Genomic DNA, 27240 nt, shown 5'->3' on the forward strand with positions numbered 1-27240 from the left:
TTTTTTGGTGGTACTGGGGCAGAACCCAGAGGCTTTCTACTTCCGGGCTATTCTCCCAGACCTATTTTATACTTTTTTGGAAACAGGGTCTCACTAAGTTGTTGAGAGGTAACCTCACTAAGTAGCTGAGGCTGGCTTCGAACCTGTTTGATCCTCCTGTCCCAGCCTCCCAAGCGCGGGGATTACAAGTGTGCGCCACCACGCCCGGCCTCATTCCTAACGTTTTGAAGAACCTCCATCATACTGATCTCTATAGAGGCTGTATTAATTTGCCATCCCAGCAAGTTTCTCCCATTTAGTATTGTTGGTATTCCTGGTGATTGGTATTCTAATTGAGTTAGATGGAATCTTAGTGTAATTTTGATTTGTATTTCTTTATGTTTCCCTGATTGCTCATAATGTTGTATATTTTTCATAAATTTATTGGCCATTTGCATTTCTTCTTTGAGAAATGTATATCTTTTCTTATCCTTTATCATTTGTGAGGATTATTTATTTGTTCAACTCACACATTTTCTTCCTGTATCGCTTCTCTTTTACCTAGGTTCTCTTCTGTTTCTTTAGTTTAGGAGGAAAGGGCTGAGATAATCAGTGTCAAGTGCTAGAGTAACAATGGGGACCCCAGGAATACCAGCCTCTCCATAATCTGCATTGCCACGGGATTCATGTGATTTCTGAACATGCAGTGCCTTCGTGTGAATATTGAATAATGAGCTTTGCCATGCCTTACAGGTGTGTGTAAAGAGTCTTCCTTGAATAACCCAGAAATTGTTCACATTGATGCACAGTACAGATGCTTAGTACACTCTATGGAAAAATCCTTTTTTTTTTTTTTTTTTTACGAGTCTGGAGTGGAATCCAGGGGCATTTGACCTCTGAGCTATACCCATGCCCTATTTTTTACTTTTTATTTTGAAACAGGGTCTCACTAAGTTGCAGAGGGCCTCACTAAGTACCTGAGGCTGTCTGCAAACCATGATCCTCCAATCTGAGCCTCCCTAATATTGGGATTACAAGCATACACCACCACACCTGGCTTCTATAGCAAATCTTAAGTGATCATTTTTTGAGGAATTTAGAGTTCCTTGTTCAATAAACATGATTAATTCAGGTGGACTTTCACTGTATTATGTAGACTGCCTAAACCAATATACGTGTGAGATGCCACTGTAGCTCAAATCTGTTCGTTTTATGTCTAGCTCTTAATTCTATCTTATTCTTTTATATTAAAGCTGAAGAGTGATAATGTATATGCCACCATGGAAGTACCCATGGTGTTTGGAAGGTGGCATCCCAAGGCAGAGGTTTTGGGTTGAATCCAGGCTCTGCCACTCACTATGTAACGGTGCACTTTGCGTAACCTCTCTAACCCTCAGGGTTCTTATTTGGGAAATGGGGAAATAATAAGGATTGTGAAGATCACGTGAAACCATATTATAGGTACGATGAGCACCCAATAAAGTGGCAGAGATCTCTTGTGGTTAGACAGTAGAACTGTAAGCAGCAACAAAGGTTGTTATAGGGCGATTGTGTTCATCACAGGGATCAGAGAGAGGCAGGACAGGTAAATATTTAACATCTATATTTAAGCACACTGTATGGATGAAACCAGTGATCAGTGGCTATTTTTACATGGTCAAATAGAAAAACCAAGCTTCTACATGAGTCCAAAGTAACACTTTGTAATTATGTTGTCATCTAAACCTCATTTTTCTTTCAGATGCCTAGGACTTATACATAGATGTATATTATTTTGACCATTTGCCTTTTTAAATTTGCTCTTTCAATAAAAGAATCCTTTTGGCTTTCTAACTTTTACATTTAATTAGCTTTTTAAATCCATTTTTTACATATAAGCTTGATTAAAATTAGTGTCTTGCACCTCTTTTCTCCTTTCTGTTTTGCATCTCTTGGCTTCTATAATCAGGGTAGAATTTGTGTTCTGTGTCATTTGGGGTTGTTTAAGAGCATTTAAGAAAATGTCAGAAATAGGAAAAGTTCTAGTGTAAAAGTAAATGACAGCCTATTGTGTGCAGTTGCTGGAAATTTAATGTCCCCAACACTGTGGTATCTGTCTCTCAGATGTAAAACTACGTGAGAGACCCCCGGAGAGTCCCTGAAACCAGCAGCCAGCTCATTGGGTTAGTCCTGGCTGGATATTTATTTGGCTAAATGATCTTAACTTCTTGATATCTTCACCTCTTTGGATTTTAATTTCCTTATTTGGGGTTGGCTTAGTTGATCTTTAAAGTTCTTTCTAGCTTCAATATCACATTTCCATTAGAAATAATGGCTTACTCATTAGAGGTCTTACTATGCAGGTGGTTACATAAATTACTGCCTTTCTTTATTTCAGAGTTTTCCAAACATTTGTATTTAATGTAAGTTATAGATATGTTTTGCTCATATTTATATACTGCATGCATTAGTAGATTTTAGTGGATTTTAATAAATAGTCGTAAAGTGACTGATTATTTTACATTACATTGTTGTAAGCTATTGTATCTATGGAGTTAGGAGTTTGATATGGTAGTTACATATTTTCCTAGTGCACATTGATATTAATGCATAACTGTTAAAGTGCCCTAAGTCGTTATCTTATTTATTTATTTTTTGGCGTCTGGGGGATTGAACTTAGAGGCATTCTACTTCCTCGCTACACACCTCCCAACTCTTTTTTACTTATTTATATTTTTGAAACAGGGTCTCTTTAAATTTGAGGCTGGCCTCTAACCTGCGATCCTCCTAGCTCAGCCTTCCAAGTACTGGGATTACATCCACTGTATGCAGCCCCTAAATCTTCTTAATAGAATGCGTGTCACATTTTGAGAAATATTGGTTTGTTTAGGCTTATTGCTTCAGCTATCTCCATATCCCCTGATGTTTTTGTTATGTTTTATGTAGCTACATGGATATACCAGCCCTTCTGCTTTGTTGAAACTAGCTTGGATGCAATCCATAATTGAATTCTGTAGTGCACGGTGTACTTCCAGGATTATTAGGGGCCAACTATGGGATCTTGGAAAAGATTCACACACTCTGAGAAATGTAGAATGCATCTCTGTGCAGTGGTGATGGTGTGGGGGCAGCTGCAGCAGTGGTAGGGTCTGGGTGGATGCAGGAAGGGTCATGTAGAAAGTAGAAAGTGCTTTTTAAGCAACAGTGCACTTTATGTTATTGTGAGGTATAGTTAATGTTATTAAGCAAGTGCATCATGTTGGAGAAAGGCACCATGGATGCCCGTGGGTTCCGCAGCTGTTTCTCTTGTTTAAGGCCTGAGAACTGCCTGGATGCTCACTTGCCATCTCTGCTTTGCCGTGTTGATCTGAGAGGGGCAGAATGAAGGCGGCTTCCTTGAGCATTGGCATTCCTTTAGAGGGAAAGTGTTGGCTTTGGTTTTGTTGCCAAGAGTGGCGCTCACCCTTGGTTTTAGCTCATGAACACCAGGGAAACAATCACATTAGGTGAAAGCTTAAGGCTCTGGCTTCTTAAAGATTAAATGTGTCTTTCTGTCTTAAGTTGAAATTTGAGAGAGGATCCTGTTTTTCTCTGCTAACAATGCAATGGCATTGGTGCTTCAGAATGCAGAGGATCATAGACCTAATTTTGGACTGTATATGTTTATGTGTGTAAAATCATAAAGGTTTTACTGCTTTCATGGGATGTTAGAGTCTTAAGTGTCTAGTTAGGAAATATCTAGTTAGATGTCATCTGATGGAAATCTGTTTTTCATGTGCTTTGTGTAAGTGACGTGGAGTAGGGGTGTTTGTTTTCATACCAAGTGTCACTTTGAAATAGCCATGTTGTTAATTCATGTCCGTGTGTGGTTAACATTCAGTATCCTTACATAATAGCCATGTAGAAAAATTCTCTTCCTTTTTTTGTGCTTTTTTTTTTTTTTTTTTTGGTGGTACTGGGGGTGGAACCCAGAGGCTTTCTGCCTCCGGGCTATACTCCCAGACCCATTTTATATTTTATTTGGAAACAGGGTCTTACTCAGTAGCTGAGAGCCTCACTAAGTAGCTGAGGCTGGCTTCGAACGTGCGTGATCCTCCTGTCTCAGCCTCCCAAGTGCAGGGATTACAAGTGTGCGCCACCACACCCGGCATTTTTTGTGCTTTTTAAACTTTCCTCATGATGCTCACTTTGACATTTAAAGTGGTACAAATACTGTATTTCATTGTCTGGAACTCAATGATCTACTTCTTCTGAAATAGAGTGCACCTTTTGCCCTATGTTTTTTTTTTTTTTTTTGTGGTGGTACTGGGAATGGAACCCTTCTATCTCTGGGATACACTCCCAGACCTATTTTTTTAAATATTATTTTTAGGCCGGGCGTGGTGGCGCACGGCTTGTAATCCCTGCACTTGGGAGGCAGAGACAGGAGGATCGCGAAGCCGTGGCCGCTAGCTTAGGAGACCCTGTTTCCAAATAAAAATGTAAAAATAGGTCTGGTAGTGTAGCCCGGAGGTAGAAGGGCTTTCAGAAATCCCAGTACCACACACACAAAAATAAATAGCCGGGCGTGGTGGCGCACGCTTGTAATCCCCGCTTGGGAGGCGGAGACAGGATGATCGCCCAGGTTCAAAGCCAGCCGCGCTGGCGTAAGAGACCCTGTTTCAAAAAATATAAAATAGGTCTGGGAGTGTAGCCCGGAGGTAGAAGGGCTTCCAGGAACCCCAGTACCACAAATAAATGAATAAATAAATAAATAAATATAAATAAATATTATTTTTATTTGGAAACAAGGTCTCTTACGCCAGCAAGGCTGGCTTTAAACCTGCGTGATCCTCCTGTCCCCGCCTCCCAAGCGCAGGGATTACAAGCTTGTGCCACCATGCTCGGCACTGCCCTATGTTTTTAAAACCCAGGTTATGCCGGGCGTGGTGGCGCACGCTTGTAATCCCCGTGCTTGGGAGGCGGAGACAGGAGGATCGCGCAGGTTCGAAGCCAGCCGTGCTGGCGTAAGAGACCCTGTTTCAAAAATATAAAATAGGTCTGGGAGTGTAGCCCGGAGGAAGAAGGGCTTCCAGGAACCCCAGTACCACCAAAAAAAAAAAAAAAAAAAAAAACCCAGGTTATTTTTACAAGATCCCATACTAGTATGCTTTTCTAGATGAATGACCTTTACCATTGTTCTGATTGTTCTTTTAATGTTCTTTTAATTATGAGAGGATTTTTTAAAATAGTTGAACCAGATCATGTAACAAGACTTTGAATTTTCCTGCATTACAAAGCATATCTCTTGGAATCTGGGCCTTTATGACACTGACCAGATATTTTGTTTGTGTGAGTTGACATTTCCCACCTAGATTTACATTTTAACTATTAGCACCTCATCCTTCTTTTATTGATCCAACTTGTAATAAAATGTTCATTTGTTTCATTGTTTTAGTTCACCTCTCTTTATTTCCCACTAATGAACTTGTCCTGGGAGGAAAAATCAGCTTCATTTTTATCTGTAGGAATATCCAAATACCATGTGCTAAAACAAAAGAATGTTGGCCACTGTATTTTTTTTTTTTTTGCATTAGGAGATACTGACATTTGAATTATTTCCCATTCCCCCTTTTTTTCCATTCAAATTACTTCTGTTATTTTCTTTATAACTTGAAATGTAATCTTGCTCATTGAGGAAATCTATAAAATATATAAAACAATGAGCAGAATAAAAATTATGAGTAATCCTTATGCCTAAAGTTGATATAATCTTCCAATGTTATTGTTTGGTTTTAAATCTTGCATTTTAATGTTATTGCTATGACCCAATAATACTCTTATAATAAAATAATGTCATTTCATGTGTAATTTTTATAAAGGAAAATTAGTATTGTTTGCTAATTTAATTATTGTATTTACTAAATTCATTGGAATTAATGAAGAATAATGTTCATGAAAACTAGATTCATACAGCCTCTTTTCCATAATTATGTTTAAAAGACATGTTGTTGTTGTTGTTGTTGTTGTTGTTATTGCTGAGATTGTTTGTGTTTTTGCTATGGAGAATTGAACCCAGGGGCATTATACCTCCCAGGTTCACCTCTGAAGTCTTTTTGATTTTTTTTAAAAATAGGTTCTTACTAAGTTGCTGAGGTTAGCCTTGAAACTGTGCTTCTCTTGTCTCAGCCACCCAAGTGCTGGAATTAAAGGCATACACCACCATGTATAGTTCGCTGTTATTTTTTTAAACTGATTTTTAAAAGACTATTATAATCTTTCAATTAACTTCCTCAAGAGAGATTAATTCCAGCTCTAGTAACTCAAAATATTTCTAGATTTATCTTCTATTCCATCATTATAGATTGTCAATGATACATAAACTCCCTTGCTTTGAGTGATTTGGCTTTTGGACACAATAAAAAAATCATTTGGATATAAGGCTAGAATTTGAATGATCAATTGGGGGGGAACTTTTTTTTTTTTTTTGAACTGGAAATTGAACCCGGAGGCATTCTACTTCTAAGCTATACCCCCAGCCTGATTTTATTTCTTACCTGGAAATAGGGTTTTACTAGGTTGCTAAGGCTAGTTTTGAACCTGTGATCCTCCTAGCTCAGCCTCCCAAGTACTGGGATTACAATGTGCGTTACCATGCTTGGCTGGGAGCAGTGTGTGTGTGTGTGTGTGGGGGGGGGGTATTGGTGATAGAACCTCCGGGCTATACTCCCAGACCTATTTTTATGTTTTATTTGGAAACGGGTCCTCACTAAGTTGCTAAGAGCCTCACTAAGTAGCTGAGGATGGCTTTGAACCTGCGTGATCCTCCTGTCTCTGCCTCCCAAATGCTGGGATTACAAGCATGCGCCATCACGCCTGGCTCTGGGTAATATTTTTTAAAAATTAAGAACTAGCTCAGCTGCGTACAGTGGTACATGCCTGCCATCTAGTCCTTGGGAGGCTAAAATGGGGTTTGCAAATTTAAGGCCATCGTCAACAACTTAGAAGACCCTGTTTCAAAATAAAAAATAAAAACGGCTCAGTATATAGCTGAGAAGAACAATGCCTCTGCGTTCAACAACAACAATAACAACAAAAAAGAACTAGCAGTGCTTGTGAGGCTGTGGCAGGAGGATGGCAGGTTCACGGCTAGTGCCTGGGAACTTAGTGAGATCATTTTTCCAAAGAAAAAATAAAATAGGGATGGGAATGTGGCTCAGAAGTGGGACACTCGTGGGTTCAATCCCCAGTAGCACAAAGAGAGAGAGAGAAAAAAAAGGAACTAGGTGTATCATGTTCAAAACCCTGGATTTGATTCTCAACAACACACACACAGACACACACACCCATACACATACACACCTTCCTTCAAAAGTACAATGTAAAAAATATAAAGAGGATGCCCTGAGGGGGCATCCACCATGCCCTGAGGAATTTATAACATGATTCTGAAAGCAGTTTATAAAGCTAAGTCCTAGAAATTTCTTTATCAGGGGCAACTATATAACACAAATAATTTTGTTACAATTTTTAGTCATAAAGAAAGTGAGAGGTTTCCCTAGGGGAAGAAAAAGTAGACTGAACTTCATGCTGGGAGCAGGAAGCACACATGGGATTGTGAGAGTTTCTTGGGCATTTTCACTCCTCAGAGTTTCTGCCCAGAGACCTGACTCTGTAGTAGTGATAGTGGCATGATGGGAAAGTTAGATTCAGGACTCTTGTGCTTCGGGAAGTGAGAACATTGTTCTTATTACTTGTAGGGCTCTGACTACAGTCTTTGAAAGCACCCTCAGTCTGGGCCCTTGGGCGTCCCACCAGTTTACATCAACCAATGGAGATTACCACACACCTAGTAACACATAAGAAAACAGGCAGATTACTCATTACTGTGTATGAATTTCAGCAGGTACAATGCTCAGTTGCTTCAGTGCTTGAAATTCCTGGGCATGCAGTATAAAATAACTGAAATGTTTAAAAAAGTGAAATGTGAACTTTCAAAAATGTATAAATTAAAAAAAATATTCAAAAAAGATCACACATTAGATGGGAATTTTTTTTTGTACTAGGGATTAAACCCAGGGATATTTTATTCTCAAGCTAACCCTCAGCCCTTTTTATTTATTTATTTTGAATTTTGAAACGAGATCTCACTAAGTTGCCAAGGCTCACCTCAAACCTACAGTCTTCCTGTCTCAGCCTCTTAACTATTGGGATTACAAGTATGTCCTGCCACGCCAGGCTGACGTGGGGCATCTTAAATGGGTTTACTAAGTGAAAGTGGCCAATAAGAAAAAGTTGCATACTGTGATTCTAACTCTATGACATCTTGGAAAAGTCAAAACTATGGAGACAGGCAAAGATCAGTGGTTGGCAGGGCGATCATGTTAGAGGGCAGTTGAATAGGCAGAACATGGATACTTTTTATGGCAGTAAAAGTGCTCTGCACAGCAGTGTAATGGTGCATACATGTCATTATACATCTGTCAAAACTTGCAGAATGTACAACTCTAAGCAAGCATGAACCTTAATGTAAGCTATTGGCTAAGAGCGGCATGCTGTGCTGTGGTAGAGTCGTTGATTGTATCAAGTGTTACTCCTCTTGGGGGGGGGCGGTGAATAGGCAAAGCTATGTATCTGTAGGGGCACAGGGTATATGGATATCTCTGTACTTCTCTCTCAGTGTTACTGTCAACCCAAAACTGCTGAAGAAATTAAGTTTTTTTTTTAAAAAAATGAGTATTCGGATTTGAAATAGGACTAAATAGAACATGTAATATTGAAAAATGTGTTTGCTGAAATTAAAAACATGCCCCCCTATTGGAATTCAATCCAGAATTACACACTGTATTTAATTGTCATGACTTTATCTCTTTTATTAAACCAGGACAGTTTCTTAATCTTTCTTTGCCTATCATGACTTTGACACTTTAAAGAGTACTGACCAGGTATCTTATAGGATGTCCCTTAATTTGATATTATCAGATTTAGATTATGCATTTTGGCAACAATAGTATGGTAGTTATACTCTACCATCATTTGTACATTATTTCATGCACATAGTATTGATATGTGTTGTTTTGGTTATATTAACTTTAATTACTTGATAATCAAATCTAACATCTTTTAGCTTTCTGTGCCATAAAGTTGTAAGTTTTCCTTTAGTAAGTAGTAAAGTTTTTGAAAGAAGCTGCTTTGATACTATGTAAATATTCTGCTTCTCATCAGTATTTTTCCCTATTAATTTTAGAATCCTTTGATAATTATTATCTAAAATTACTATGATTTTTGCCAAATGGTTATTTCTTTATTATTTCTTTTTGCTATCGATATTTTTCTTTTTTATTGGTGCATTGTAGTCATACATGTTAATGTTATTATTTCTTCTAAACATTAGAGTTTAATTGTAAGAAAGACTTGTGTTTCCATGTTTATTCAATATTTGTTTATGAATATTTATTTATATGGCCCGAAATCAAATGCCAGCCTTGCTGTGTTGCTCAGTGGCCCAGGTCTGGCCATCGGAGCCCCTTCAGCATTCTCATGTGTCCTCTGACATGTGCCTGGCTTGATAGTCCAGATTCAGTGTTTACTTGCCCTGTCCCAGGCCTGGTGTTGGTTATTTCACCAAGGAGTTAGTTAAAATATTCTTTAAATTTATTCTTTACTCTTCAAATTTACATTGGCTAATTCTTCACTCTGGTCAGTGTGTCATTTATTTAATTATTGTGTTGTTTTTACTGGTTGTATTTCACTTTGGGTTCTCCCCAGCTCGGGTGGATTTGATTTTCATTGTTGTGAGGCAATAGAATAGTCACATGATTCTAAAAGTCAGGGCACTGCAGAAAGGCTCACATAGAGAATTTTTATTTTCCCAACCTGCTATTCTTTATTCTTCATTTCAATTCACTTATTTTTCATCCAGTTTCTACCCACTTTGCTGTCATTTTTTAACTTCTTTTTTTTGTTTAGCACTGATGTATATTTTAGTGTTTAACTTTATATGTTACCTGAAAGGCATATATGCTATTTTGTACTTTGCTTTTTTCACTTTCTATTATTTCTTGGATTTCATTGCATATGAGCTCATAGAGATCTTCCTCATTGTTTTTTGGGGGGGGATATGGGGCATTGAACCCAGGGGCATTCTCCCTCTGAGCTATACCTCAGCCCTATTTTTTTATTATTTCCCTTTAAACAGGGTTTCACTAAGTAGCTGAGGCTGTCTGTGAACCCAGGATCCTCCTGTCTTAGCCTCCCAAGTACTGGGATTTCCATGTGTGCCCCCACACCCAGCTTCCTTATTCTTTATTACATCTACGGTGCTCTTGCCGTATTGGGGGTGGAACCCAAGGGCATTCTACCCTCGAGCTACATCCCCAGCCATATATATCCATATATATGGATATGTATAACGTATATATACACTTTATTTTGAAACAGGGTCTCACTGAGTTACAAAGGGCCTCAGTAAGTAGCTGTCAGCGAAGTGCGATCCTCTGTTTCATCCTCACAAATGCTGGGATTACAAACTTGTGCCACCGATCTCTTTAATATGAGACTTTGTTTCTAATTTTTCAGGTTCAACATATACTACAAAAATAATTTGCCAATGTATTACCTTAGGATGTATATTTTTTTGGTAAAGAGCTGTGAAGAGGAAGACCGGGTCAGGAGGTGAACACAAGTGTTCTTTAGTGAAGTGCCAAATCCACCTCCAAAGTGGTTCTGCCTATTTCCATTACACCAACTATGTATGAAAGTATATTTTCTGAAGTCTCACCAAAAGAATATCTTTTCTAGCATCTTAATTTTTGTCAAGGTGGTAAGTTGGAAGTAATATATCAGTGTTGTTTTAGTTTGTATTTCTCTAACCTTGTTTTTTTATGTGTGTATTTAAGGGTCATTTTCGTGTGTGTGTGTGTGTGTGTGTGTGTGTGTGTGTGTGTGCGTGTGTGTGTGCGCGCACACACACGTGCACATTGCTTGTTTCTGTATTTTTTTCTTTTTTTAATTAAGTTTTCTGTCTTTGCCATCTTTTAAAATTTTCTAACACATTAGGGCATTAGAAATAGGAATAATATCTCTGTGTAGTGTGTGTTGCCTGAAACTTTTTTCTTTGTTTGAATTTCCAGGTGTAGAAGCTTTGTGTTTTATTTTGTTGTTGTGGTTGTTTAATGTGTGTGTGTGTGTGTGTGTGTGTGTGTGTGTGTATTCTGCTTGATTTCAGAATTGCTATGCTTGCAGTTTTACTGTTTTCATTTGATGTTCTACTCTGCCCACTCCTTTGTTTTTAGCATTATTTTAGGTATATCTATTGAAAAGTTATGTTGTTGGGTCATACTTTGTGACCAAATTTAATTGTTTTTTTCCCATCTAAGAAATTAAGTATATTCATATTTATTGATATGGCTAGTAAGTTTGATTTCAACTCTGTCATAATATTTTATAGCTATGTATTATTTAATATTAATTGTGCTTTTTCTATAAGATATGGAGTAATTTGTTCTTCAATTAAATTCTTCTTGCTCTTTACAAGGGTTATATTTTTTTTTTAGTGGTTGCATTAATACTTGTACCTTTTAAATGTCCTCATCTCAGTATTTTCCTATTTAATTTTTACTATCTAATTTGTCTTAAAGATATTCTTTTACTATAGCCTCTACAATAATCATTGATACTATTTCACTTTGATTTTTGATACATTATTTTTACTTTGTCAGACATATTGTTATATTTAACATATATGTTAAATGCTTAACATATGTGTCAACTTAATTCCCAGCTTCATTTTAGTCATACCTACAATTTTGTTGTATTTGTATTTGTGTGCTCTGCATTAAGTTTTTTTTTTTTTTTGCTGAGATTTTCTTCATTACTTGTTGCTTGTATAAAGGTGTTTCTTTGATAAACTTTTCAGGGGCTCATTGGTAAGGTGATACTCCTTGTGTTCATATGTGTTTCAGTCTTTTCCTGTGGACTTGATACTTAAAGGAAAACATTGATGGATATTGCTGTATGTATTTAAGACTTGAAGTGTTGCTCCACACGTTTAAATACTGAATATGTGGCTCCATTGTTGCCTTGTTTCATATGTTGTTTTAAAGAGCCTCCTGCCAGTGTGATTGACTGCCTGCACTTCATAATTATTTAATTTTTTTTTTGCCTAGAGGCCATGTGGATTTTTTTTTCTCTGTGTTCTTCGAAGTTTAATAGTTTTACTAGACCATGTCTTGTATTTTGTCCTTCCAGCTTCATTTTCTCAGGCATCAATTTTATTTTGTGCCCATTATTTGTATTTTATTGTTTAGTTTTTATCTTTGGAGAACTCAAATTACAAAAGTGCTATTTCTTATTTATCTGTCTTCCTATTTTGCCACTGCCTCTTTGACTTTTTTAATCACATTATCCTTTTCGCTATTATTTCACTGCTTTTTTTCAACGTCCCTTATCAAACCTTTGTGTTTAGTAACTCTTGTATACTTTGTAGTTAAGACTTTAATTTTGACAATTTTATTTTTCTTCATGATTCAAACAGTTGTCCACAGGCCTGTAATCCCAGTCCAGGGGAGGTTGAGACAGAAGGATCACAGGTTCAAAGCAGCCTTAGCAACTTCCTGAGGATGTCAGCAATTTAGCAGTACATTGTTTCAAATTAAAAAATAAAATAGGGCTGTGGGTGTAGCTTGGTGGTAAAATGCCTCTGGGTTCAATCCCCAGCCCTCCCTACACACAAACACAGACACAGAGAAAAATTCTCTTTTCATTTTTTTAACTCATATTTGTGTCTCAAGTAATTATTTGTATCCCTACAAGTTTGTTAGAGCATGTTCAATTTAGTTTTCAATATTATTTTTGTCTATTTATGTTTTAATTTTCTCTTGAGGAGAAAGAGGGTGGATTTTCATCAGATGAACAGTATAAATTTGCTTTGTGATTTTGGGATCATTCTCTATACTTTTACCAAATTTTCTATTTATTTTTATTGATTTTTGATTGTGTAGAAAACTTCTTAGTTCTCTGGTGCCCCCTTCTGTTAGTGCAGCAAAACACATATTTCACGTATATGTGCTGGGGGAAGGGTTGGGGATGGTTTTATAAGTCCTCTAATGTTCTTAGGGGTGTGTGTGTGTGTGTGTGTGTGTGTGTGTGTGTGTGTGTGTTTAAGATTTTTCTTTCCAACCTTTACTATGTAATTTCAAACATTGGCTTTCACTTTTTTTCATCCTTTTCTCTTCCATTGCAATCAAGCCCTTTATGGTCATTACTTTGAATTAGTATAGTCATTTTTTTTTTTTCTCTTTGCTCTTCACATGTCTCTTGGGACACTGTTGTGGAGTAGCGTGACCTACTCTGAGAACAGGTGTTTGTTTGAATCAAATTTAGCACCTCACTCCTTTTATTCTTCTCTCTTTCCTTCAGTTTTTCTGGGCTTGTCTTTATTTTATTTATTTATTTATTTATTTATTTATTTATTTATTTACTTATTTATTTTTGGCAGCACTGGGGATGGAACCCAGGGGCATTCTACCTCTGAGATACACCACTAGTCCTATTTTTTATTCTTTATTTTGAAACAGGGTCTCACTGAGTTGAAAAGGGCCTCACTAAGTAGCTGAGGCTGTCCATGAACCGCAATCCTCCTGTCTCAGCCTCCCAAATGGTGGGATTATGAGCGTGCGTCACCACGCCCAGCTTTGGGCTTTTTTTTACTTACTTTCAAGGCTTACTGTGTGGTGGGAATGTAATAGCATTCTCCCTGGGCCTGTCTTTTTACGTAGTTATTTTCATGTTTCATCATTCTGTTTCTCAAGTTATGCTGAGGGCATGGTATTTAACAGTTTTATTTGTAGAATCTTCTGTTGCTCTAAATTATTGTCAGAGGACATATAGGAAGACAGACCTTGGCAGCTCTTCTCGTTTCCAGCTCTCATAAGAATAATTGGAAGCTAAGGTGGCAGGTTTACTTCTGCAAAGACCTGTTTGATTTTGCTGGACACTTAGAGAACTCAGCCTGGGATTGCCTTAGTGCCTTTTCAGAGCCTGACGCTCTCCCTACTGCCCAGGAAGTGTGACGTCAGGCTGCAGGTATATGTGAGGACATGCTTGTTTTCATCCTTATAAGGTTAAGTCCTTTAGAGCTGTTTCTTAGACTATCTTGGTCAGATACTGAGTTTTCCTTTTGTCCCACTTGCTGTCCTAAGTTGTCACAACCAATGTTCAGTTTTTCAGTTGATTTTTTGGTAGGAACATATTCCCTGGGACTTTGGGCCACCTTTTTTCTGGCTTCATGCTTTTTTAAAGTTTTTTTTAAAAAAGTAATTCCTTTCTATTTCGTGTGTGTGTGTGTGTGTGTGTGTGTGTGTGTGTGTGCGCATGCGTGTGTTGCTGGAGTTGAACCCCATGGACATTTGATGCCTTTGCTACACCCCCAGTCCTATTTTATGTATTTAGAAACAGGGTGTCACTAAGTTGCCAAGAAAGTTGCTATGTTGCTGACCTCAAACCTGCACTTCTTATCTCAGCCTCCCTGGGACTGTTATTACAGGCTTGTGCCACCACCCATGGCTTATTTTGTTACTTCTTTGATGCTCTTAACTATTTTTGTATTTTAGTAGCATTTATCAGGAGGTTTGGTTCTAATCTTCCAACTTAACATTATTTGAAATGTCAGTTGATTCAGAGTGTGTGTGTGTGTGTGTGTGTGTGTGTGTGTGTGTGTGTGTGTTACTGGGAATTGAAACCAGGGTTGTTTTACCTCTGAGCTATACTCTCAGTCCTTATTTTTCATTTTGAAACCTGGTTTTGCTACATCACCAAGTGATGGTTTCTATCATCCTCCCAAGTACTTTGATAACAGACCTGTGCCACCATGCTCAGGTGATTAATTTTTTAAATAAAACTTTAATTTTTTTACTTCATGAACTTTCAATTGGAAAGGATGATAGATTAATTTGCTTAATTCTCTCTTGACCAAGTCTGCTAGCAGATAAAGTGATCTGTATTACCAAGAATGTAGATGCTTTATTTTAATAGAGCAGCCTATAACTAAAATCTGTGATTAATAATGATAATAAAGATGATAATGAAGAAACTTTATTTAGTCATTGAAGTATACCAAGTATTCTACTTTTTGTTATTTTGTTTATCATAAATGAGTTAATGTAGTATTACGTTATTATATCGGTCATTACCTGAGGCTTATATTATTTCCCTAAGTTTACATGGGTAACAAGTGTCAGAAATACATATCAATTCTGTCTTGGCCTTTGGAAGTAGAGAACTAGCAAATTCCAGTGGGTCTCCTGCCATAATGGACTTCATAGGATTTGCTTCTTAGATGATACTTTCTTGCCTCATCTCAGGTCACACTGGAAGATCACTGTGCTGTGGTTAGGGATATAATTTTTGAGAATGAAAAGCTGATTCACTTTTGTTTCCAACAGAATTGAGGATAATGTCTGATAGAAAATGACCGTAGCATCATACAGAGGTAACACAGAGGTATCTTTGCCAAGATCACAACAGTGTCTTTTTTTCCTTCGGGGCTCTCCATAGCCTGTAACATAGAGTTTTTCTCAGAGTTGCTTCTAAATGGATGTTAATTTCAATATGCTTATTGAGTATAAAATATAATACTTATTGTCACATTATAATTTAGATTAATGTGTATTTTGTGTAGAATTTCCATGTTGCATTAGATTGACCAAGGTATGGTTTTATGTATTTATTTATTCCTCTTGGTTTACAGTTATTTGGTGGTATAAAGGATGGAGACTGTCTACAACTCTTTGAACAGAGTTCTCGCTCTGCTCATAAACAAGAGACACATACTATGGAGGCCACGAAGCTCATCGAGTTTGACCTTAAGCAAACACTTTCCAGGCTTGTGACACATCTTTTTGGAGATGGTAGGTATCACATAACTTTGTTGTTGGAGGCTTAGATGTCCAACAGTTACCATCTTCTAAGTCACTGAGATTGTATCTTGATGTTTTTGATCTACATTGCTGCATAATTGTTTTGGTTATAGTGAGATAGAATCCACATAATTTTTGGTTAGTTTCATTTGAGGAGCAGGAGTGCATTCCCTAAGGAGAAAAATGATTGGGTCTTTGATAAGGATGATAATGAGTTAGGATCAGTGCCATTAGTGGGGTAGAAGAGAATATACTTGCTAATGAATGTTACTGTATGACTCTATTATTATTAGCGGTTCAAGATTCTTCTCTGTGAATGAGTGCAGTGGAAAATTTTACATATCAACATGCTGATCGCTGTTATCAAAAGCAAAAATATGAAAAATGAGTAATTTCCAGTTCCTGTAGTGACTTTCCTAGAGGAGAAACAGTATTGTTATGGTCTGGACTCTAGCTTCAGTCACATGCCTTCAGTTGTTCTTCCAAGAAGAATCTTTGTTGGTGATATCTCCTTCCCTTCCAATTACTTACAGTTTAATTCGAGATAATATTTTGTTTGTTTTAAGAAAGATGTGGAGAAGTTTCACGGAATTCCATAATTTTGACCTCCATTTAAGAAACGCTTGGGGACTGTGTATGTAGTTCAGTGGTAGAATTCTTGCCTAGTACACATGAGGCCCTGGGTCTTATCCTCAGCTCTGCAAAACAAAACAACAGCAACAAACCCAGATTTCTAGAGGTATAATTGACACCAAATATAAACCATACATGTTTAAAGTGTAGACATTGATGAGTTGACATTTAAATGAACAACTTCGTACACTTGTTTTGACAATTTTGGAATTACCAATTAAATCAAAATAATGAACATATTCCTTACCCCTGCCTTTCTAATGTCTCACTCAGCTTACAGGTGATACACTTTCTGTTGATAGCAGTTAGCTTGCATTTTCTAGTTAATGTGAGTGAAATTTTATATTATACACTCTTGTCTGAACCGTTTTACTTAGCATAATTATTGAGATTTATCTATGTTATTATGTATGTCAGTAGTTTATTTATTCTTTTTTTTTTTTTTTTGGTGGTAATGGGGTTCCTGGAAGCCCTTCTACCTCTGGGCCACACTCCCAGACCTATTTTTTAATACTTTTTATTTGGAAACAGGGTCTCTTAAGCCATTGTGGCTAGCTTCAAACCTGTGTGATCCTCCTGTCTCTGCTTCCCAAGCACGGGGATTACAAGCGTGCGCCACCACGCTCTGCTGAGTTTATTCCTTTTTATTGTTAAGCAGTATTCCATCTCACAGTTTATTTCCTCATTGGTAGACATTTAGGTTGTTTTTGATTACTACAAATAAAGCTTATTTATATGTATTTATACATTCATATACGAATATTTATGTGGACATACACTTTTATTTCTCATGGATAAACCCCTAGAAGTGATATAACTAGATATGTTACATTTATGTTCACTTTGTCAAGAAATTACCAAGCTTTTTTCTGAAGTGGTTGTACCATTTTACATTCTCACCTATAGTGTATGAAAATTCCAATTGCTCTGCATCTTCAGCAGTACTTACTATAGTTAGTCATTTCACTTTTAGTCATTCTAAAAGCAGTGTAGTGGTCTCTCAGAAAAGCATTCAGCAAGCATACAGAAGTTCAAAAAAACAAGCAAAACAAGAGTAAAATGGCTCAATATGGTAACACATGCTATATCTAGAATTACCATTAAGTAGATGAAAAATACTTAGGAACCAAGGGAGAACCAGTGAAAACCACTGTGGGATATCCTTTATAGTTTTTCACAAGTAAAATCATTGAAAAAAAAAAACCCTGACATTTTTATGCATTGGCAAGGAAACAGAGAAATAAGGCATAATATAAAAAATTCTGGCCTCATGCAGGAGTGGTAGTCACCATCCCCTAGCTCCGATTTCAGTACCCGCTGATCTTGCTTCACCTCTATTTTTTCATTCCACCGGATTTCCGTATTTGTATTGTCCATAAATAAAAGGGAGGCAGAAAATTACAATGTCCCAGATGCCCTATTTCTGTTTATGAAATACTAGCCAAGTCAAGGGAACAGTGAGTGCAAGCCTGGGGCAGAATGTCCTGATACACATTAACTTGAAAGATACTGGCTTTCTCTTACGCACAATGGGAACTGGAGCAGCCTGGTGTTATTTGTAGAGTTATTTTCTTGTATGTACACCAGAACAGGTACTCCTTGGGATGCTGGTCATAAAAGCAGACTAAGCAAGCTGATGCTGATGATGTTACTGCTTCTGAAGTCTGACATATAAAATTCCTTCCTCAGTGGCAGTGGTCAAGGAACCGAGGGCACCGTGGAAAGGACACATATTTCTAGTCCAGTCAGCTACTACTGCATAAAATACTGTGAGTGATAGGAGGCTTTGCTTGGCAAAGCACTTTGAGGGAAGAGGTACTTTGTGTTCAGACTGCCAGCACTAAACTCTTCTTGGAGCCATTGCTGATCTCTTGTAAGCTTTCTCCAATAAATCATGTGTCTCACACATTGTCTCTGGGCACTTTTTTTTAGCCTTTACACAACCTACCCCATTCCCCTGGCACAACTTGGTCATGTTTGTGACAGCTCTTTACATGTGAACTCAGCTATGTTTTTAAATTAAAAAGATCTCAGCCGGGCGTGGTAACACACTTGTAATCCCAGCATTTGGGAGGCTGAGACCGGAAGATCGCGGTTCACGGACAGCCTCAAGCTACTTAGTGAGGCCCTCTGAAACTCAGTGAGACCCGGTTTCAAAATGAAGAATAAAAAATAGGGCAGGGGTGTAGCTAGGAGGTCGAATGCCCTTGAGTTTCATCCTCAGACCCGAAAAAAAAAAAAAAAAGATCTCATTGTAATTTATGAAGACCTGCTACTCTGTTATAACTAGGTTTGTTAGAATAACTTGACTACCATATTGTCTAGTTTGTAGTTCATGCAATATTTAAGAAAACAATAAATAATTCTCTATATTCTTTACATATATGCTTTTTTCTTATTTTGTGTGTGGTACTGGGGCTTGAACCCAGGAACATTCTACTTCTGAGTGACACCCCCAGCTCTATTTTATTTATTTTGAAACAGGGTCTCATTAAGTTGTGGTGGGCCTCATTTTAAGTTGCTAAGGCTGGCTATGAACCTGTGATCCTCCTGTCTCAGTATCCCAAGTGGATTACAAGTATACAGCACCATGCCCAGCTGATACATACATTTATAAAAAGAGCATATCAACTTCTATATTTTATCTAGGAGTTAGGGGAAAGTATTAGGGAGGGGATAGAAACCAGGCTTCAATTTTGTTCATAATGTTTTATTTTAAGAAGTTATTTTAGATATGACAAAATGTTATAATTTGATAAACTGAATAAATGGGTATATGAGTGGTTACTATTTTCCATTTCTAGATAACGTATAATGTAATAGTGAAACAGGTTTCAGATAGAGATTGCTGATGCGACAGTCCTATTGAATAAGCCAGCTTCTCTCTACTTTCATGATAAAAGAAAGGAATTGGGATATTTTTAGCCACAATGTAATCTATTTAACACTGAAATAGAGAGAGATGAATTTATGTTCTCACTGTTTTAGAAACAGGGCAGATAGAACGAATTCTGATATTTTTAAGGAGATAGTGTTTTGTCTCACCTTTACAGTGTCAGGCTCATCTGAAATTTTCCCTTTTCACACTGTGGACAGAGAGCATTGTGTTTAGAGTCCTATCCATTTCTGTAATCAGATGATTTCATGTTTGTGAGATTTAAAAACGGGATTCCCACTGGATTTCTTGGATCACAGTACAGAATAAGCTAGACATAATCTCTGTCTTTAAGGAGTCACGGGTCTTAAACCTCTCCTAGGAAACATTGAGAGTTCTGGGAGCACACAGGAGGGGTGCATCCTCTGAGCAAGGGCTCCAGGAGCTTCTAGGGGAGGGGATAAGTAAGAATTGGCCAGTGAAGAGGCTGGGGACTAAACCAGGGGAGGTGGGGGAAGAAAAAAAGGAAATGATAGTAGGTGAGAGACAAATGCTGGTCATTGAAAACAAGCATAACATGGTATATCATTAAGGAAAGAAAAAAAATAGAAGGAAAGCAAAACGCCCATTGAGAAATGGTAGTGTGGAATAAAAAATGTTACAACGAAATTCTTCTATCTAATTATTCTGAAATATTGAACATTTAGCATTTCATCCCCAAATTTTCTAACTTTTAGAAGTTGAATTGGCGCTGTTTTATATGAGAATGAAATAACAAGTGAAATGTGCCTCCTAAGTTAAAGAAGTTTACAAGTAAGAAGAGTGCTAGTTATGGCTACTTTGTCTTGATTATGTCTGATGGACTGAGATGTTCTTTTATCCCAGACTATGGCCGAGTTGTCATGCTGGTGTTGAGGGTGGCTTTCACATCCTCACTGAGCCTCAGCGGATATTTTAAAAAGAGTGCACTATGCTAGACCTTGTGTCACTTGGGGATATACATTTCACTGAATGTTGCCCTTTCGTTTGTGTTATTTTTAATATTCGAAAATTTCCAGATCACAGATTTCCTTATAAAAATGATTCCTGTGGTTCGTGACTTTTCTTAATATAGTGCCCGTTTTGACACAGTCCCATGCTCGTAAGAATTGGGAATCTTAAGTTTTGGAATAGCAATGACATAGCTTCTCTTTTCTAGGCATATATTTGCTTTAGTGTTTTAAAAGTTTGTTGACCTAGATTTTTCAGTTTCTGGTTTTATTTCATATCAGTGTTGCTCTTTTCATAAATCTTCATATTCACTCATTTTTCTATAAGATCAAGTTAAAATAGTTGAGGAATTATAGTAAAACATTCGCCTGAAAAGACATGTTCACATGCACTAACGTCTTACTTGTAGAAAAAGCCTATGTGCGTGTGTGCGTGTGTGAGTGTGTGTGTGTTTCCAGACATGATTGTTTTTTTTATCTCCATTCACACAGTAACTAAACACCCTGAAAATGCTGAAAGGCACATTGCCCACATATCTGTGCTGTGCCCCAGGGCCTCGTTGCCATGTATACTGCTGATAGCCTTGGTCAGAAGAGATGTGTGAGCCTGTCCCTGGGTGATTTGTCAAGCTTATCCTACCTGCTGTGCTGCTGCTTTGTTTTTGTATGTGTGACTTGCCTAGGACCCTTGAATCTGAATGCCATTTAGATTAATAATATTAATGATGATAATGAGGATGGCAGCAATAGAGATAGTAGTTAAGTAGTAGTTAAGTATTTATTTATTTATTTATTTATTTATTTATTTATTTATTTATTTTTGTGTCACTGGGGTTCCTGGAAGCTCTTCTACCTCCGGGCTACACTCCCAGAACTATTTTATACTTTTTTATTTTGGGAAACAGGGTCTCTTAAGCTAGCGCGGCTGGCTTCGAACCTGCACGATCCTTCTGTCTCCGCCTCCCAAGCGCGGGGATTACAAGCGTGTGCCCCCATGCTGGGCAAGTGTTTTAAACTCTTTGCTGAACACCTTTACAATTTTTTTTTTCTTTTGACCTGCTTCTATGATGTAAGTATTATAATCTCCCTTTTTCAGGTAAGTGAACCATGATACAAGACATTCATGTGCCATTTGATGATCATACATCTGAGAAGTATCAGAGCCATGTGGTCCAGTTTCTTGTTAGAGATTAGCTCTTAAAAAGATGGGAAGAACTCATTTTAATAATACTTCTGAGATTGTGGGGCCTGTGATAACTATGATGTCAAAATAATCAAACACACAAAAACTGGCCCCTCTCTTGTTATCCCCTTCTCAGTCTTTCTTTCCCTGTCTTTCTTGCTCTCTGGCTCCTCCTGGCCAGGTTTCTGGTAAAGTTTCTGTTGACTATGTCATATCCATTTACGTTTTGGGTGGCAAACATTGCTTAAAAACTTCAGCTTCACTCCTTCTATTTAGGTAATGAATGGGAACTTTGTTGCGGGCCTTAGAAATTGTCAGTGATTCTTTTTATATTTATTTTTATGGTCTAGGCATCTCACTTATTATTATTATTATTGGATTCTTTTCTTCTTGAAAAGAAAAATTAAAAATTAGAACATGCTATTTCCTTGTGGCAATTTGTTATTATTACAGCTGCTTTAGTTTCAGGGTTTGGTTTTTTTCTCTCCTTCTAACTGTGGTTTATTATTTTCTGCTAACATTTCAATTGTATCAGCATCCTAAGGCTGTTATAAGAGAGGTTATCATTTTAGAATTAGAAAGGAATGAAGCAATCCTTTAGACTACTTATATGCTCATGTAGTTCATTGTTGTTTTTCATATTTCTCAATTGTTTTCTGTATATTTTGTGTCATGTTTGGCAGATCATTTCTTTTGGAGGAACTAAGGTAGGGATTTAGGATTATTAACCTTTTAATTTCTCTTTTTATCCTTTAGGGTTTACAGACCTTTTTGCTACAGTCTCTGCTGAACCTTGGAACTTCCCTACATAGTGCATTGGCCTTGTAGCCCCGTTTTGTTTAGTCTGAAGGAAAGATGAATTGTGCTTCTCTGCTGCTAGCTAGATAAGTCTCCTCGGGGTGTCATCAAGCTCCCTCTTTAAAAGTAAAAATGCCTCTGCTGGTCATTGAAATGCACCTCCCTGCTGGGTGTGGTGGAGCACACATGTATTCCATTACTTGGGAGGCTGAGACAGGAGAATCACAAGTTCGAAGCTAGCCTCAGCAACTTAGGCCCTCAGCAATTTAGCAAGACTCTGTTTTCAAATATAAAATTAAATAAGGCTGGAGGTATAGCCTGGAGGTAGAAGCCCCTGGTTTTAATCCCCAGCCCCACCCAAACCAAACCAACCAACAAACAAAACAAAAGAAATGCACCTTATCCCCTGTAAGGATGGGAGTGCAGAAAGCCTCTAGCTCTCACCTTCTTGGTGGACTCATTTGCTGCTGAGAGCCTCTGTGCCTTAGGACATACCCATCCCAGGGCTGCCCGCATCCAAAGGCAGAGTGTGACAGGAGAATACAGGCCTTCCAAGGGACAGTTCTGATGTGCTGTCTGCTCTGTATTTCTGGCAAGGATAAAGATTTATCGGGCCTGATTTCAGTTGCTGGAGGATGGGATTAACCACAAATGAAATGCTGGTCCCTGTATCCATCCTGTTCATACCACCCTCTGTCCAGAGGTGTTGACCCTCTGCCACTAAAATAACCTGCCTGCCAACCCAACCTGCATAGGGACCTCTTCATCTTCCCACCCACCAGAACATTCTAGGATACTGTGTTGTGAATGATGTCCTGCTCAGGAGTGAGGTTCTGGGATAGGGTAACGAGGATCTCCTGTGTTCCATAGCTTTCTGTATTTTTTTCCATCCATTCATCTTTGTTAATATAAATGAAGTGAAAATGATGGACGATTAGGTTTATAATTGTTATTTCTACTTCATTTCTAAAATTGAATCAAGTTTAGAAATGCTTTTAAAATTCTCATTTGACTTTACTGTTTGAACCGTCTCTTTTGGGCTGGCTGGTGTTATCTCTTTAGGAGAGGGTGGTCTTTCTCAGAGGACTCGTAGACAGGGATGCGGCAGCTCAGGCACTGCATTCAAGTGGTGTTGAGTTTCCTGTGCTTACTGTTCATCTTTGGCTCTAGGGATCATTATGCCATGGGGATGTGAATGAGGTGTCTTGTATTGTGCTAGTACAGGTGCTCAGTAGAAATGGGATATACCTTAGCAATCAAGGCAGAGAATGACTCATAATTTTTTCACTCTGCCTTATGGGATCCAGTTACATGTCTATTTAGCCACTTGAAACTTCTTATTTTTTTTTCTCACAAATGCCCTGTTCTTTTTTATTTTAGTGTTTTTCTAACTTGCTATTTATTTTGGATAGGTTCTATTGCTGTATCTTCAGGTTCACCATTCTTTCATTGTGCAGTGTTTCATTTGTGGTTAATCCTGTCCTCCAGATTTATCTACATATGTGCTTCAGTTGGCTCTTTTTATATTTCCTCTGTTTTTATGTAACATTTTCAGTCTTTCTTTTAGCTCTTTGAGAATATCAAGTATCATTGTAATATGTATTTTAATGTCTTTCTATTAAGTCTGTCATCTGTCATTTCTTGGTAAATTGCTATTGAATTTTTCCTACTTAATTCACTTCCTTCTTCCTGTTTTCTTTCCTTACATTTTCTACTGAAGGTTGAACCCAGAAGCTTTCTACCTCCAAGCTATACCCCATCCATATTTTATTTTTTATTTTGAAATAGGTCTAGGTAAGATGCCGAGGGACCTCTCAAAGTTGCTGAGACTGACCTGAAACCTGCAATCCTCCTTTCTCAGCCTCCCAGGTACTGGGATTACAGGGTTACACCACCATACCTAGCTTAATATTTCTTTTCTTCTTTGCAGGCTTAATAATTATCTGTAGGATGCTAACATTGCTGCTTTTACCTTTAATGCACTGAGAATTTTTGCTTCCCTAATAGTATTTGTGAGTTTTGCTCTAGCGGCCTTTAGAGCACTTTGATCCTTTTGGGTCTTTGTTTTAAGCCTTGTTAGGCAGGATGTAGTGTTTAGTATGGGATTAGTTTTATTGATGTGATATCTTCCATAGTATTAACACAAATGTCTTGTCAATTATGGTTTCCTGCTTGGCTGTTGGGAACTGGCAATATTCTTGGTCATGTGATTTCCTGGTATTATTCCTTCTGATCCTTTCTGGTAATTTATGTCCTTGCCACAGGTAGTTTCTCCCATACACAGGCACAGGTAGTTTCTCCCATACACCGCACAAACTACTAAAGGGAATCTTCTGCAGATGTACGAGTTTATGCGCCTTCTGTCTTTATTCTAGTCGGTGTGACTTGTCCACTCTGCCAGCTCTGTCTCTTCGACTTTGGGAGATTGTTGGGCTCTTCTTATATTTTCCTTTCTTCCTGGAACAATTTATTTCTCACCACTCAGGTATCAGCATCCTTGGCTACCTGGTGTCTAGTGTCTTGAGTGGCCTTATTTCATATACTTTTGACCCTCCATTTTCATGGGCTTCTGAGTGATGGATCCAATCAACTGTGAATAAAAATATTTTAAAAAAATGTATGTGCCAGGCGTGGTGGCGCACGCTTGTAATCCCCACGCTTGGGAGGCAGAGACAGGAGGATCGCGCAGGTTCGAAGCCAGCCGCGTGCGCTGGCTTAGGAGACCCTGTTTCCAAATAAAAATATATTAAAAAATAGGTCTGGGAGTGTAGCCCAGAGGTAGAAGGGCTTCCAGGAACCCCAGTACCACCAAAAAACAAAACAAAACAAAACAAAATGTATGTGCTGAATACTTACAGACTTTTTCTTGCTAGTATTCTGTAAACAATATAACAACTATTGATATGATTTTTTTAGGTTGTATAAATAATCTAGAAATGATTTAAAGTACATTGGAGAATGTGCATGGGTTATATACAAATACAATACCATTTTATATAAGGGACTTGAGATATAGCAGAAGGTTTAATGGCGATCTGTTAGATTTACTAACCATCACTAATATGGGGGCTGTAGCTGATACAACTTGTATGGCTTCAGTTATTTAGAGCTATAGCCCGGCTGCATTGGTGTGATAATTTTTATCATTCTTTCTACTTCAGCCTGAAGCTCATCCCAGTCTAGTTTCTAGCCTGAAGATTTCAACCATCCTTAGGTCCAAGGCCAGCAGTATGTTATCCTGAAGAGGGCAAACTCCTAATTCTTCTCTCTGGTTGTGTCCCAGAGCCCAGGAAACCCATTGAATCCTCTTACTGCACTGCACTTTTGTTCTGTTTTTGTGCCTGTGGAGGTGTTTTTCTTACCTTTGCACTTGGACTATGCCCTTTTTCCCCCTTATTCTTTTTATTCTGTCTGTCTGTTACTGTTGTGTACGTTAGAACAAAGGGACTAAGCCAGGTGTGGTGGTGCACACTTGTAATCCCAGTACTTGGGAGGCTGAGACAGGAGGATCACAGTTTTGTAGCCAACTCAGCTTCTTAGTGAGGCCTTCCACAACTTAGTGAGACCTTGTTTCAAAATAAAAGAATGAAAAATAGGGCTGAGGGTATAGCTCGGAAGTAAAATGTCCCTGGGTTTAATCCCCAGTTCTGAAAGGGGGAAAAAAAAAAAGGTCCTGACACCTGACGTTGCATTCTGCATGAAATGCCAGTTACCTTGGAAAACAATTTACAATGTTTATTGTTTGTTTTAATATTTCATAAAAAGTAGGGGTTCTCAAGATTATTATCTAATTTTTATGTCGTTTAATTTTAAAAAATTGCCCACTGAGTATTTATTGTCAAGGCACTACACCTGTATGCTACCTTTTCTGCATACTTTTCTATGCTGAATTGTCACAGTAAATTTGTGAGGTAAGTATTATTCTTATCTCAAACAAAATATAGGCAGTGAGATATACACTACATTGTCTGAGATCACTCCACCAAAAAGTGATAGAGTTGGGATTTGATTCTAGACTTGTGGTAGCTTTTTGCTCCCTGGATGCCCCACCCATCCTAATCTTTATGACTGGATTTATGAAGACTGGGTAAGCCTGTAAGACCTCTCTGTGTAGCTGCAGGAGTTTGAAGGTAATTTCTTTGAGCATGCACTTGGGAAGAGGATTGTCTCAAAAGGCTTGTGTTATGGCTCAGTATGAAGCTGGGATGCTGTTAGCTGTCCCCTTTGCTGTTTGATACATACCAGGGAGTGTCACTTGTCCTCATGCTTTGACCCCATATTCAGATTTTAGGATGAATGGTCAATGAGTTGTGTTCTACTGCATTCCTAACCTCATTGTAAGGTAGAGAAATGATAGAACAATCTTCAGATCCAAGCCCAACCAAAAGGATTCCTTTGTAGAAGGGTCCCTGGGCAATAGCTTGAAACACTTCAGAACACTGGCTTTTCTGCCAAGATTAGATTTACAGTTTGGGGATCAGTTATACCATCGCTAATAGTAGGAGAAATTGCTAACCTTTTATTTTCCCCCTATTACTCTGTATATGTCTTAGCAGAGGGAATCGTTGTGGCTGAAATACTTCTGATATCTTCTACTGTGTGCTTGGGAGGGCCCACGCCAGAGGAGTTTATTGCCCTCTGTGAGAGGGAAAAGGTGGGGTTTACTATTGACTTTGTAGTGGGAATGATTTTATTCCACTTAGCAGTGTACAGCACTGAACTCCAGTGTATTTGACTATGTGGACCTCTAGTATTTATATGGCACCCAAAAGAGTCACAGTGGTGGCTTGCCAGGTTTGTAAGACCCAAGATGGAGATGAAGTGTAAGCCATGGGTGACTTTGTGCTGTTTGTGAGGTGGGCTTTGGAAATGGAATCAGTATTCATATTCCCACATGGATGCTTCAAG

At 38.0% G+C, this 27240-nt stretch overlaps 1 protein-coding gene across 1 annotated transcript in view; it reads left to right on the plus strand.

Annotated features, from left to right (window-relative positions):
* Positions 1-27240, plus strand: part of FARS2 (phenylalanyl-tRNA synthetase 2, mitochondrial) — a gene marked incomplete at both ends in the record, with an annotated part of 432169 nt that overhangs the window by 30692 nt on the left and 374237 nt on the right. Inside the window, one exon of the mRNA XM_080710010.1 lies at positions 15686-15845. Coding sequence (XP_080566136.1) covers positions 15686-15845 — 160 coding nt within the window. The remainder of the gene's footprint in view (positions 1-15685; positions 15846-27240) is intronic.

This window comes from Muscardinus avellanarius (assembly GCF_963383645.1).
Source record: "Muscardinus avellanarius genome assembly, chromosome: 14".
NCBI lineage: Eukaryota > Metazoa > Chordata > Mammalia > Rodentia > Gliridae > Muscardinus > Muscardinus avellanarius.